Source organism: Phaseolus vulgaris, chromosome 7, assembly GCF_000499845.2.
Source record: "Phaseolus vulgaris cultivar G19833 chromosome 7, P. vulgaris v2.0, whole genome shotgun sequence".
Classification (NCBI taxonomy): domain Eukaryota; kingdom Viridiplantae; phylum Streptophyta; class Magnoliopsida; order Fabales; family Fabaceae; genus Phaseolus; species Phaseolus vulgaris.
The window spans coordinates 23486121-23501544 of record NC_023753.2 but is presented as its reverse complement, the minus strand read 5'-3'; the positions used below and the strand labels follow the sequence as shown (position 1 = coordinate 23501544).

Genomic DNA, 15424 nt, shown 5'->3' with positions numbered 1-15424 from the left:
TCAATAATTTTGTGATTTCCTTGCACATTCTTATAGGGGCTTTAAAAAAGGATAAGAAGAACACAGGTATGGTATTAATAACCGATTTTATAAGACATACTCTTCCCGCGAAGGATAAGTTCCTCCCTTTCCACACCGAAATATTCTTTCTAATCTTGGATATTACGTAACATCTCCCCTTATAATTATGGGAGGACTAAAAACAACCATAAGTTTACTCTTGAATTTGTAAAAAACAGCATCAGAAAGTGGTTTAGTTAGTAAATCTACTACTTGAAAGTGTGAAGAAGGATGAACCATAAGAAGCCTCTTTTGTTGGACATGATCTTGCACAAAATAAAGGGTCAAGTTCTAAATACTCCTTGGATGCATGACAAGATTGACTGAAAGAAGAACCATATTAAGATTGTTTGAGTACAACTTTGGTGTAGAAGAAGAGATGTTGAGCTCATTGAACAAATATTAGATCTAGATAATCTAAGCAAGAGCACCAATTACACTATGATATTTAACCTCCGTACTGTATCGAGAAACTACATTTTGTTTACAAGAAGACCAGTACACAAGGTTTCTACCAACATATATGTAGTAGCTTCTAGTGGATTTGCGATTGTCCAAGTATGGACCCTAGTCAGAGTTGCCAAAACCAACTATGGAGAAATCTAAACATGAATAAAGTTGAAGACCATGATGAGGAGTTCTAGCTAAGTAGCAAAGAATTCTTTTCATTGCTTTCTAGTGATGAACTTGTTGATGATACATATATTGACACACTTTATTGACACAAAAGGCAAGCTCAGGTGGTGTAATAATGACATACTATAGAAATTCAATTATAGACCAGTAGAAAGTAGGATCATTAACAACGGTAGACCCATCATGAGTTAAACGAGAAGATGAAATTGTGGGTGTTGGTTAAGGATTAAAATGTAACATTTGCGGGCGATATAGAAGATCTTTTATATATTTCTCCTGAGACAAATGAAGATTGTCATCATTAAGCCAACTGCTTTTGTTCCCATACAACAATATAGGTGGCCTAAGTCTTTCAAGGAAAACTTGTCACTTAACTGTTGGACAAAATTTTAAACAAGCATGGATGAACTACCAATAATCAAGATATCATCAACGTAGATAACAAAAAAGATGGTGTCATTATTGCAAAACCTAGTGAAAGAGAAGTGCCACTTTTAGATGGCAAAAACCCATAGCAAGGGGCGTGTGTATGACTTTTTAAAACCATGAACACAGGGCCTGCTTTAAGCCATAGATGACTTTGTTGAGTTTGCAAACAAGATTGGAGTTACTAGAGGTAAAACCCAACGATTGTTTCTTATAACATTTTATTTTATAATTCAGTATGCAAAAAGACATTGTAAAGGCCAATTTGAAGACACAACTTTGGTTAGAACAACACATATTGTAGTTGGTTTGATAACAGGACTATATGTATCACTGTAATCACAACCTTCAATTTGAAAGAAGACGAGACTTTTTTTTAGAACAACACATATTGCAATTGGTTTGATAATACGGCTAAATGTATCAGTGTAATCACAACCTTCAGTTTGAGGGTCCCTTGACAACCAAGCGAGCCTTGTAGAGTTGTAGACTGCCATCAACATTGTATTTTCTCTTGAAAACTCATTTGCATCCAATTAAATTTGCATTAGTAGGTAAAAGAGTAAGATTCCTAGAAGAGCTTCATATTCAAATTTCATTACATTGATCCATTTAGGTTTTGACTTGGCTTGTTTATATGTGGTAGGATTAGAAAGATCACCGAAAGAAGTATTAAAAAATTTAGGCTTAAATATCATGTGATATAGTATTGTGAATATCAGTATTAGCATTATGTGATGAATTATTAGCAAAAGTAGTATGTAGTGAAGAAATAACAGTTAGGGAAACAATGTGTGATGTTGACAACATATGTTGCGATACAATAGAAATAAAAGGATTATCCAACATATAATAAGGAAACAAATATTCATTAAAATTAACATGTCTTGAGATAATAGTTTTCCATATAGAGATAGACATATGTAACCTTTATGTCTTAAGCTATATCCTAGAAATAAACAAAGAGTTGAGCAAAAATCAAACTTATGTTGATTATAAGAACGTAGGAGAGGATAGTATGCACATCCAAATATCTCACAACATTTATAATCATGTTTCTTGGAAAACATATTTTCATAAGGATTGAGATTGTTTAAAATAGACCTTGGCAAAGAATTAATAATATGCACAATGGTTATGAAGGATTCATCTCATAACTATAGAGGTAAAGAAGAATCAACCATAAGAGATCAAGTAGTGTCACTAATGTGACGATGTTTACGCTTGATAGACCCATTTTGTTCATGTGTAGACATATTAAGTGGTGATTAATTCATTAGCAGTAAGATAAAGAGTGATAGTTAAAAATTCCTTTGCACTATTAGTTTGTAAACATTTTAATACATGATTGGTTTGTTTTTCAGAGAAAAGCTTGAAGCACATAAAGATAGACATGGCTTGTGATTTAGAGTGAATAACATATAAACCATTATTAATTTTTCTTTAAGGATTGAGTTCTTGGTATCTTGAGTTTTAACAAAACAAATGGTTAGGATAAAACTCAAAATATATATTACTATCCTTAGCAAAATTTGAAACACTCAAAAGATTTTCTTATATCAGAGATGTGTAATAGACTGTGTAAATGAAAGATTTATTCATATAAAGACTAGTATAAGTGGTTAAGCCAATGTGTTTCATATTCATACCTGAGTCATTACCTAGTTTAACATCAATGCCATAGTATGGAGTCTTTGTAACATTTTTTTCATGAGTTATATAATGTGTTGTATCACAATTTGGGTACCACAGTGGATCACTAATAGTACAAGGAGTTCTTAGTAACGATGGTTCACTATCTTCATTGGTTATAAAAAAGAATTAAGGATAAGTTGAAACATTATGAGAAGTATCATTGTCATACCTGTGCCAACAATCCACGACAATTTGACCCATTCTTGTTACAAATTTGATACTAAACTTTGATAGTATGTAAAGAAGCAACCCATTGATTCTTGTTATTACTTATGAAACCTTGATTTTGTTTATTAGCAAAATTGTTTTTGAAAATTTCCATGCCCTTTCTGGTTTGATGACCACTGTGTCGTGGTCCATTTCTTGATTGAGTAGTAGAACTCATTGTGTAGAAGTAAGGTTAGCTTGAAACAGATGTTGTTCAACCAACATATGTTTCTCAAAACGCTCTTCTTGAATAAGAAACAAAGCCTTTATATCCTCAACAATGTAAGGATTGATCCGAGATATAATAGAGATGATAAAAGCATCATAATCATCAAATAATCCATCGAGAATTGCTTTCATATGATCCACAATTATATGTGAACCTACAGTAAGTCTATGGTCCTTCTTGTTATAAAAAAGATATGTAGTTATAGAATGATCTTGCTTAGGATTTTGCATGGTTATCAAACTCGCGAGTTAACTTGTAAACTCGTCTGACTTTATGTTCCCACCCTAAGCGAGTTGACTCGAAAGCAAACTTATTTTTGGAGCAAACTCAATAAAATCACAATGAGCTCGGTTGAATCCACGAGTCTGGAACTAAGTTGGCGAGTTTAGAGGGTTTTTTTATTTAAACCCAAAATGACCTATTTCTAAACCCAAAATCAAACAAACTCAACTTGCTCATGTTAGGGTTCGTTTGCATTCCTGTTGTTGTGCATCTCGTGGTGCGTTGTTGCGATCTTGGTCGCGTTGGTGGTCGGGTTCGTGGTCACGTTCTTTCTTCCATGGTCGTCTCTTCTTGCAATTCTGTTCTGATTGTAATGGTGCATCATCATATGTGATCTTCGTTCATTGTGGTCGTGTCGTGCCATGTTCATCTGGTGCGTCTATGTTCTAATTGGGTTTAGGGTTTGCTTAGCCAAAAGAACATTGGGAATTTGGGACTGCACCTGCTGCAGAGTTTTTTTTAAGTTTGTCCATACATGTAGAGAGAATATTGGAAGTGCACCTGCATAGTCCTTTTTTAATTGAGAATGTTGGGATTTTTTTTAATTGAATTCTATTTTTATTTAAAAAAATCTATTTTTTAAATTCATGTTATTTTTGAAGGTATGTCTTGGAGTGGATCAAAATCAACTATGACAACTCAAATGCATCCTCATGTACTATAAATAAGTAAAAATGTTCCAGGACATAATGTTTGTTCTGGACCCAATTATATAATGTTTTATAATATTTGTATGAACTTATTTATTTGGGGTACTTTGAACTTATATAATTTTCATTCACTACTAATTGTAGTTATTTGATTAGTATTGCGGACTTTTGTTTTAAGTATTATGATTAATTGTATTATTGAAATATTTTTTTATATAAAATAAACTCATACAAGTTTATGAGTCAAGTTTACAAAACTCCCACGAATCTACGTAGATTCTTGAGTTTGATAACCTAGGGATTTCGTAACTGGAGTTTAAGTTTCTTCGCCTTAGCACAAGTTTGTGTAGCATAATAAACACACAACTTGTTCAATATTTGGGAGGCAAATTCAAGACCCACCATCTATGTAAGGATTTGGTGTAGTCATGGAAGCAAGAAGCCAAGTAACAAGAAGTTGATCTTGTTGTTCATAAAGAATAAACACAGGGTTGACAGAGACCACATCTTCTAGTGTAAGGAATTTCACAGGTGGAGGAGAATCATCCAAGAAATGAAGAAGCTTCAACCACGAATTTGTGAAATGACTTGTTGCCATATAAGGTAGTTATCGTTGTCTAGTTTTAGAGAAATATGAGTTGTGAAGGTATGCAAATGTGAGGAGGAAGCAGTCAAGACCGATTCTTCATGTAAGGCATTGGAAGATGATGAAGACATATTGAGAGAAAGAGAAGAAAAAAGAAGGCTCGTGATACTATGTAACGATATCAAAGAGAGGAAGATATTAAGAAAAGGTATTCTAGTACAAGTAAAGCATAGAAGAAGAATATATATATATATATATATATATATATATATATATATATATATATATATATATATAAAAAAGACAAACTAAGTGTTCATACATGCATGCACACACATTACGTAACAGTCTCAAAAAAAATTCTAAAATATTTTTGTAGTGTTATGATTTAAGATCGATTTCAATTACCTCTCTTTTGGGTCATTAGTCGGTCTAAAAGAAGTTGATAAGCTATTAAATATATTTAATAGGAGAATCTAGATAATATATATATTTAATAAGCAAATCTCGATAATATTGTTGAGAGATTTAAACTATGGTAATTAACAAGACACATAAATCATGAGATTAAATAGACATATCTAGTAATAAATGTAGTAAATTGAGGTTGTAAACGAGATCTCGTTCGAACCAAATAGGAAGACACTGAATGTTCTTACCGAGGGCCTTCATACTCCTTGGCTAAATATCTTTTTATTAATTATTTCAGTAACTTCGGGAGGAATAACATGAATCACACAAGTTTTCTTAGTAAGTAAACTGCCATTAATAATAATTCCTAAAATAAAATGTATTATTTACATTGAGTAGAGTCAAATACATAGGCTATCTGTGACAACTTCTTAGAAGTGTTAAGATACAAAATCAAAGAAATGCTTTAGTTTTGATCCACCAAATAAATGGTCATAGTAGTAATTCCTAAACTAGAGAGGCCTTTATTTACATTGAACAGAGTTAGGTAGGAAAAAAAATAGGATATGTGATCAGTGATATAAGAAGGTACAGGGAAATGAGTTGAATAAGGAGATGGAAGAGAAGGTGGAGAGTTGTTTATATTTATCTTAGATGCCTACGAACACCCTACACTGTGTTTCCCAGTGCTCCTTTACTTGCTTAACCCTCTCTGTTCTTTCCATCTGAAGCCTTTCCTCCCAATAGTCTTTGCACCTGTAAAAGTATTGAAATTTGTTAGATTAAGAGAAATGTATTCTTGAGCTTTTATTCTTTCACTTTGATAAACACTAAATTCAATTTATTTCAAAAAATTAATTGAATATTTAATTGCTACATAATTAAAAGATTATAGTTGTTGATTAATAGCAGTTCACAATAATTTTGTAACAATTTCTTCTAAATAGTGTTAATCAATAATTAAAATATGAATCATTAACACTAAAACTAGAATGACATAATAAATCTAAGTCTCTAACACTACAAGATAATCTCTGGTTTTAAGAATAACCTCGTACCTTCGACCTAGCAGAATATTCAATTCTTCCAAGTGCACAGCATCTTCGTAAATTCCTTGCTGCCGTCAACAATATAAAAAGTGTAAGTTGCTAGCCATTCTAACAGGTTAAAAAATTGGTCAGTATTTAATTGTCTAAAACAAGTGAACACTTAATCCTCTAAGTTGCAATTTATCAATAGTCAGAATATTAAAATAAAGAAGTTGAGGAATCGCAGAAGAGCTACTTAGATTATTCTGGTTCTAAAGTTTCCATTGTAGAAGAAGACAACTATAAAGCTATGAATCCAAGTGTAACTTTGAATATAGAACTTAGAATCATATAAGGAAGAAAACCAACAAACCGTTGTCTTAAAGTTTTGGTTTAAAAGTAGTGGAATAATCTTTTATTTGGAGACGAATCTCTTCAATGTATCCCTCTTAAATGACCCAATAGATTGAGGTACTCGTTGTTAAAATGTATCCACTTGAGAAAGAATGTACCAAAGTGAAAAGGACTCATTAGCAGCTGATATGGTTATTAAAAACGACTGCTTTGACATTGTAATTTTGTTGGTCATTGTGTGATGATTAAATAAAACCTCAGTCACAAATGAGGGAATTTACAAGTTATTATGCTTCAATTAATAGAGGTTGATCAGATCAATCATCTTCGCTATAGTACATTCCTATAACAAGTTGTGGGAGAGCTTAATGCTTACCAATCCGGTTGCTTACCTGTCGGCATAGAGCACATTTTGCTCTGGACTTTGCTGCCTTAAGTCCATCAACAATGGTAACTGATGCAGCTGAGCAAGCGCAGGAGTAGCAGAATATGTGACCACACGTCAGAGAAACCGGATCAAACACTGTATCCTGTCAATCAAGAGTCATATGAAAATTTTCAAGAGAAACACTGAAGGACTGGATAACCAAACAAGAGAATCTTTCATGCAGAGAAAGTATATTGATATGGAAGAAACTAAGGTGATGTTGTCAAAGCAATCCTAAACCAGAGTCAAGTGCATTATAACAATTTGCTAGGAAAATATTGAACAATATGTGGAGCTCTCTGTTGGTCATGTGACGTTGCAGAAGAAAAGCATATATGAAGAGAAAAATAAGTTTCAGCAGCGAGTACTAGAGATATACGGAAGCGAGAGATATTATTGACCCCTAAAATAAGAGATATTAATTGATTCAAAACGTACATATAAGGCCAATAAAATAATTGGCCACTAACAGCAAATTTTCTAAAGAGGCAACAATTAAACAAACTTAAAAGAAAAAAATTGAAACCTATCCAACCCCTCAACTCAAAATTAGCAAACTGACTTTGACTTGTTCAAAACATAAATAAATTGATCACTGTGAAGCTTTAGAGACAAACACTAAGTTTCATTTACAGAATTTAAAACTTGTTTGCAGGTATATCAGCCATTTGCTCTTCTATTTTGCAATAGACAAGAGTTGCAATACCATCCCTACCCTATGCACTTTTCAAAAAGAAAAAACTTTAGTTTTTCATGAAATACTCGATTGTGAGAAATAGCTATTGCAGCAGCTTGATTGTCAACAAGGATAGTAGTGTCTAGCTTCTGCTCAAGATTAAGATCACTCAATTTCTTCCTCAACCACAAGGCTTTATTAATAGCAGTAGTTGAAACAATAAACTCTGCTCCAGCAGTGGATTGAGCTACTATTTATTGTTTCTTTGAACTCCATACAAAAACTTCATATCCAAGACTAAAGCAATATCCCGAGGTGCTTTTCATGTCATCACTGTTAAAGAAGCCTGACAACTTGAAATCCTGGCTTTTCTTGAACTTAATGCCAAAATTAGTTGTACCCTTGAGTTTCACTTGCACAATGCATGAACCGAGATAAATTATTTATAACAGTCAAGAAGTCAGGTCTTGTTGTCGTAAGGTGCATCAGGCACCCAATCAAACTCCTAAAGTATGCCTCATCCACTTTTTCAGTTCCATCTTCTTTGCTAAACTTATCCTTTACATTCATAGGAGTACTCATTGACTTGCAATCTCCCATATGAAACTTCTTGAGAATTTGCTTAGCTGGCAAACAAAAACTTCATCTTGACTTTGCTTGATCTCCATTCCAAGAAAACAATCCAAGGTCAAGGCATCACAAAAATTTTCATCAATACCATCTTAAATTCATCAATTAAGGCTGCACTATTTCTAGTATCAAACTCGATGTAAAGAGTGGTATTAGAGAAGCATTTTACAAAGAATATACTCAGTCGTTGATTATCAATTCTATTGTATTAAGCTCTTGGAGTTTGCTTTAATCCATAGAGTTCCTTCTTTAGAAGATAGACTTTGCCTTCTTCTCCTTTCTTCTCAAATCCTTCGAGTTGCTCAACATAAATTTCTTCCTGTAAGAAACCATTCAAAAAAGTTGATTTAATTTAACATCCAACTATTAACTTTCTAGCCCATTTGTGTTCCAACAACAAGTAGCAACCTAATGGTATCTAGCCTAGCAACCAATGCACATATTTAGCTTGGTTCGAAACGTTCACTTGACCCCAATGACTTTTCTATCTCGAGGTTTATCTGCAAGTTACAATGTATTGTTTTTTGTCGATCATGTAAAGCTCATCCTCCACTGCAACCATCTAGTTTTGATCATGCTTTGCTTCAAAACTTGTAGGCTTAAAAAGTGAAACGTTACAAGATTGATAGACATGTGAAAGCATTCTAGTGCCTCTAATTGGAATGTCATCCACCATCTCATTTTTTCAATCTTCACTTCTTTTTTCTTCAACATTTGTGACAGGAAAATTTGGCTTGATTTGAGGATTGATTTCTGTGCTCCCAGTTCCATTATTCATTTCCCACAAAGTACCTACTTATGACAATAAACCTGTTTATGACTAAAAAAAATTGTAAGCCTTGGATATTGTGTTATAACCTACAAAGATTCCTTCTATTGTCTTCTTGTGTAGTTTATTGCGCTTAACCTAAGGAAAATAGGTGAAGCACAAACAACGAAACACCTTTAAAAAGTTTAGAGACTTATATATCCATACCATACTTCAAATGGGGTCAGATTCTTCATTACCTTTGAAGGAAGTTTATTAAGAAAAATAAAGCTAGAGTATTTTCTGCTTCAACCTAAAATTGTTTTGTCATTTTTTTCTCTCGTAACATGCATCTCGAGACTCCCATAATGTATTTGTTTATTCTCTGACTAACTTCATTTTTATTGTGGAGTGTAGAGGGAAATGACCTGGTTTTCTCTGCTAGCATCCTCACATAATGAATTAAATTCTCTCTAGGTGTACTCTTTTCCATTATCTGATTGTAAAACTTAAATGGTGCAACCACTTTTATTTTTCACCATATTCTTGGATTTTTTAAACACTCTAGCCACTTCTGACTTGAATTTAAGAAAAAGAATCAAGTAAAATCATCAATGGAGACAATAAAGTAAAGACTACTTTTGAGAGATAGTGTTCTTTATGGTCCACATAAATCAGTGTGGATCAATTGAAATATTTGTGTTGTCCTCCAAGTTGTTTCCAGAAAAGGTTTCCTATGTTGTTTTCCAAATTGACATTCTTGGGAACGAGGAAGATGATCTTCTAAATTAGGTAGAGCCTTCACTAATTGTTTTGTTTGAAGCAATAACAATCCTCGATGATGATAGTGACCAAGCCTTTTGTGCCATATCTCTATGATATTTTCTTAGAAAGGAAAAACATGTTCTTCTTCCAATAGATTAAATGTGAATCTCTTTACTCTCGTCTTGACCTTGAACATTTCTTTACTTGGTGCATCTTTTATCAAAGAGTTTTATCTTCAAAAAATAAACTTTGTAACCCTTCTCCATCAATTGGCCAAAGCTCAATAGATTTTGGTTAGTTTCTTGAACATAAAGAACATCAGAGATAAATTTTGTTTCAAGAAAACTTTCAATTGCAATCATACCTTTTCCCTTGACTGCACTATGTTGCCCATTTCCAATTCTAACTTTTGAAGTTTTTTGTGCTTTTTAATTCCTTCAACAACTCCTTGTCACGAGTCATGTGGTTAGTGCAGCCACTATCAATTAACAAACTTCTTGAATCACTACTTGAGAAACACGTAGCAACAAAGAGTTGATCCTCCTTCTCTTGATTAACACTTGAGGGTCTTCTTGAAGTTTTGCTTTACATATCACCAATTCATGACCAAGTTGGTTACACTTTCTGCATTTTGCATCGGGCCTTTGCATCGGACCAAGTTGGGTGACCCATTGTACTCTACAATGCTAACAAGGTGGGCATTTTTTCTTTTTTACTGTGATATTTTCAATTGCTCGTTACCTGAAAACTTATTCTTCTTCTAATTTTTCTTTTCATTTGTTCCAACTTCTTGGCTCTTGGTTTGTAAAGCACCTTCAACTGTACGGTCTAGCCTCATAAGTCATGTATTACTTCTGCCAAAGTGATCTTGGAAAAATCCCTTGTATTCTACGATGTGATTATTGATGCTTCATATTTCTCGGGCACTGTAACCAAAAGTTTTTCAACTACTCTGGAATAAAAAAACTTGGTGCCAAACAATTTAACCTTGTTAGCAATGCTTAGTGGTTTGTCTGAGAAACCCTTAATCATCTCGGACTCTTTCAATTTTTGCAGTCCAAATTCATGCATCAAATTCATAACTTGTATACCTGAAATCCTCTCATCCCTTGCATACTCTTTCTTCAAGTAATCCCAAATTGACTTTGGCATCTTGTGGGTTATGGTTTGAGAAACACCAACAAATAGGCATGACTTTGCCTTCATAGTTTTTCTCTATGGTTCTTTATTTGGGCCATGGACGGATTTTAGATAGCGAATGTATTTCATAATCCTCTTCCTTGCTTTCCCAAAAATCCATAGCTTCTAGGTAGGACTCCATCCTTACTGTCCAAATGTCATAGTTCTCCCCATCAAAGATAGTAGGAGTAACTTATGAGAAACTCGATTCAACATCCATTTCACGAATCCCTTGAGCAGAGAGCACATACCAATTTGTTGGTTATGTGAAGTTGAAAGATAATACAATGGAAGGGAAAAATAAGTTTCAGCAGATAGTAATAAAGATATGTAGAAGTGAGAGAGATATTCTTTTCATTGATTCAAAAAGTACATGTAAAGCCAATAAAATAACTGACCACTGACATTAAATTCTCTGAAGAGGCCACAATTGAACAAACGTAAAAGAAAAAAAAACTGAAACCTATCAAACTCCTAAAAATTAGGAAACTGGTCTTGACTTCTTCAAAACATAAATAAATGAATAATTGTAAAGTGGCAGCAGTCCTAAACACAACAACTAACAGTCTGAATTCTGCAAACCATTGGCAGACCTAAAAATATTTGAATTCATATATAAAGGTAAGATAGATTGCAAGTAAGCATCATGTTTGGTGGAAACAAAAAGCTATGTTCTGTCCAGATATTCATGCACATCCTTTAAATTGATTAGGTCCTACTTGCATCTGAGTGGCAGTAATGTTCAAATAGACAACCTCGATATACGTATGCAATCCGAGTGAAATCGTACAATATGGGTGTAATGCAGATAAAATGAGAAATTCATCGAACAAATGAAAGTAAATAACTTACCAAGCATATGGAGCATGTTAGGTTAATGTCCATTTTGAAGGAATCAAAGAGCTCACAAGTAAGTGATGGTTTTCCATCTTTGAATCTTAGATAACATCCTTGAAACAATGCAGATACCTCCCTTGGCTTGGCTTTTGTTTCCCTCAAGTTAATGTGTAAGGCAATAAGCTCAGAAAGCCAAGGACTCTGAAGAATTTCCTTGTGCATGGTCTGGACTTTTGACTTGAATAATTGGCCTTGCTTGGAATAATGAATCTGCAGTCATAGTAGTAGTGAGAATATAAATTAAACACCCCCTTAGCATGGATTGTCAAAAATAGAAACTTAAACTAGCCGGGGAAAGAAACAGGGAAAAAACTTGATATCTAGACGCACCTTGTCATATTTCTTTAATATTTTTCGAATTGCAATGGCATTTATGAGTGCATATATGACTAGATCTTTTCCTTCTTCGATTTGACCAATATGATTCCTAATCCCTTTTCCTTTCAACATGAGAAAGTACTTTCTGAAGCCAGAAGCAAGATGCACTTCCAGCAATTTCTGCGCTCGCTGGTTAAAGCATCCTACTATGTCTGACATCTCATTGAGAAGGGAAGGGAAAAAGGTCCCATCGCACACTGAATAATTAGATTAATCAAGTTAGCATACACGTTGTTGGTTGTTGAAGACATGGAAATGTTTAAACTCTCCCCGAAGAGACGTCTTTCCTTAAATACATTGCTATCATTTTATAACGCACAAATTCTATACATGATCATCCACCTACACAATTCAGTTCTTGAATCCAAATTAAGAACGTATTTCTTAGACGTTACTCAACAAAATCATAAATTATAAAATAAACCGTCACAAATTATTCCCCATTGCCTATAAATATAATAATATTCTGGAGATAATCAATGTTGCACATAACTAATAGATTTCATGCAAAATAACGGTTGAACATTATATGAAAGATGACCTGGGCAATGATCAGGACAGGTGGTTGTGGAGGCTCTCCTGCACCTTTTCATGATCTTTTTGAGCTTCTTGAAGCCAACAGCAGGGAGCTTGTGGTCATGCCCTTGCATGTATCGCTGGTAGGTCTTGCAGAACTTCATGCTTTCTTACAAACATCTATGGATTGATCAATCAGCTAATCTCTGACAATATTTTAATTATTATAATTAATTAATCATTACAAAACAAAGAAAGAAACAGAGAAAACAGAAAAAGTGAAAGAAAAAACGAAGCCAATGTTGAATCGCAACCAACGAGTGGCTCCTTCTTGTTTCCGTAATCACCTGCCCGCCATTTTATAGACGGTTTGACCGCGTACCAGAGGAAGGTGTTCCGTAACAGACCAATTCTATATGTGATGTTTTTTGGTATAGAAAGAAAAAAACCAACGATGAGAAATAACTAGGAAATTATTTTTAAAAAAATAGAAAAGTTAAATTTATTTATTGTTCATAATTTTATTTATGAATATTATTATGACAAAAAAAAAATCTATTAGAAGGAAATACTTATTTTTTAAAATTTATTTTAATAATATAATTAATTATATTTCCAATATTGTAATGAGTGGCTATTTTTTAATAATTCTTCTTACTTTTATGAAGAAAGTTTATTTTATCTCTCATCTCCTCCTTTTTTTTTTCTTTTATTTGCATATCCAAACTACCAACTATCTTTTGTTCTTCTTTTCACTCATTCATGTTTTCTCTTTTCAAATCTTAACCTTAATTCTGTTCCAAATTTTGATACCATTTATTTTGTTAACTTTTCAATCTATATCTGAAAATCTGATAAAAATTTAAAACAGAATTAGTTTTCTTCGCTAATTAAACATAATTAAGCTAAACCAACTCCTTAATATAAAATACTTATTTTGACATTGTATTATCATTGTTTGGTATATTAAAGAAATATATAATTACACATAATACTTTGTGATATATTTTTAAACAAATGATTCAATATAAATAAAATATTATATTAGATAATATTTCTCTAAATGATTCAATATATATTTTTAAATAAATAATTTAATAAATTCTCTATTTTTTCTTCTCGAATTTTATTTTCTATTTTGATTTGAGAAAGTAACTTGAGATTTTGCATTATTTGGCCCATTCAAAAGTAACATCCAAGAAAACTCAATTAAATAAATGTTAATTAAAATAGTAAATTTATTTATGATTATAATCTAAAAATTTATGATTAAAATTATTAAGTGTGAATAAAATTGACACACTGATCAACATATGGGTCAAATTTCAGAAATATGATACACTAGTAAGGAATAATGTCTCATTCAATGGGTTGAATCTAGTTTATTTATGAAAGCATGTGATCCAGGTCTTTGCTTTTAGGTGTTACACTTATCAAGGATCTAGGTCAAGGTTAAGAAATGTGACAGTGAACAGTGGTGGTAAATAGTATCTTGTTCTTGTGGTTGAATCTAGTGTATTCATTTCGCAAAATATGATATAGGTCATTGTTTTTTATGGCACAATGATCAATGATCTAGGTCATGGGTTAGGAATTTGGTAGTGAACAATGATTATTTTTATGAACACCTCGTTGTTCAAAGTGAGTTGTGCATATGTAAATTGAAGAAAATTGAATTTAAAATTTGTGTCATGCAACCAAGAAATACATAATATAATACATAATATTATTTGATGTATTAGGCATAACAAACTATATGAAATTTGGTAATTTGTTTAAAAAATTTGCATATGAACAATAAAATGACACAAAGTTAGAATATGTCTTCTTTTAATCTACCTCTCTTAAAGTTTGTATAATCCTTTATGTCTACTTGTTAGTAAATTTGAAGCAAAGGGTTCAAACTTCTTTGTGCCTTCATGATGGCACAGAACTCAACAAGCTCTATATGTATATCATAGGAATCTAAGTATGAGTTCAAAATCCCGTAAAATTGAAAAAGGGAGTAACATAAAAAAAATCATACAGACATGTTGTCTGGTTTAATTATATCATAACATCTCCATACAATTAAACAAACAATGCAATCTATTCAATATATAACATGAATAAATTTAATTTAATTAACTCATGTTATTAAGAGGTAGTGATATTTCCCTTTCAAAGAAAAAAAGTGAGAGTTCAGTCAATGCTAGAAAAATGTTAACTCATTTGGAATAATTTAAAGAAAACGTAGAGCAACAATTTTATAAAAATATTAAATTCTTGCGAAAATAAAATAAAATCTAGTGAGAGGTTTACCAAATATTTATTAGAAAACTCATCTTCTCCGTGAAGCCTTTCAAGAGGGAAGCAGTTGAAGAATTCTTTTAAACCCAAAAACTTGTTTCCACTTCACCACCTCTCGAATTTCTTCAATGCACGAGAGTTTTTCCAATATTTTATATATAAATATTAATATTAAAATTAATAATTTTATTTATATATATATATATAAAAATTATAAAGTTATCAGTGAAATTAAATATAGTGCAGTAGCATAAGTTTACATACATTTTTGTATATTAATGAATTTAATATAACATAACATAAATAAGTAAAAACTAATGAATAAATTTTTGCCATGATAAATACATTACAATAT

At 32.3% G+C, this 15424-nt stretch overlaps 1 protein-coding gene across 3 annotated transcripts; it reads right to left on the bottom strand.

The window, feature by feature from the left end:
* Positions 1-5622: 5622 nt before the first annotated feature.
* LOC137829557 (probable E3 ubiquitin-protein ligase BAH1-like 1) lies at positions 5623-13217 on the bottom strand. Of its 3 annotated transcripts, XM_068636383.1 has the most exons (7): positions 13128-13217; positions 12806-12986; positions 12217-12461; positions 11842-12096; positions 6957-7094; positions 6241-6299; positions 5623-5938 (listed from the first exon to the last, which is right to left on the bottom strand). In XM_068636383.1, exons 2-7 carry the CDS (start codon positions 12942-12944, stop codon positions 5833-5835), a joined length of 942 nt encoding a protein of 313 aa, XP_068492484.1. In that variant the 5' UTR covers positions 12945-12986; positions 13128-13217; the 3' UTR covers positions 5623-5832. The 3 variants fall into 3 exon arrangements, with proteins under 3 accessions (XP_068492484.1, XP_068492485.1, XP_068492483.1); XM_068636384.1 differs by lacking the exon at positions 13128-13217 and having other exon boundaries at positions 6941-7094; positions 12806-13113; XM_068636382.1 differs by lacking the exon at positions 13128-13217 and having other exon boundaries at positions 12806-13113.
* Between the last annotated feature and the right edge of the window lie 2207 nt (positions 13218-15424).

Bases quoted from the DNA above. Each gene is read 5' to 3' on its own strand.
- LOC137829557 (XM_068636383.1), bottom strand. From the start codon at position 12,944: ATGAAGTTCTGCAAGACCTACCAGCGATACATGCAAGGGCATGACCAC. The intron at 12,097-12,216 runs GTGCGTCTAGAT...CTATGACTGCAG, and splicing joins TATTAAAGAAATATGACAAG to ATTCATTATTCCAAGCAAGG. The intron at 5,939-6,240 runs GTACGAGGTTAT...ATACTTTTACAG, and splicing joins AATATTCTGCTAGGTCGAAG to GTGCAAAGACTATTGGGAGG.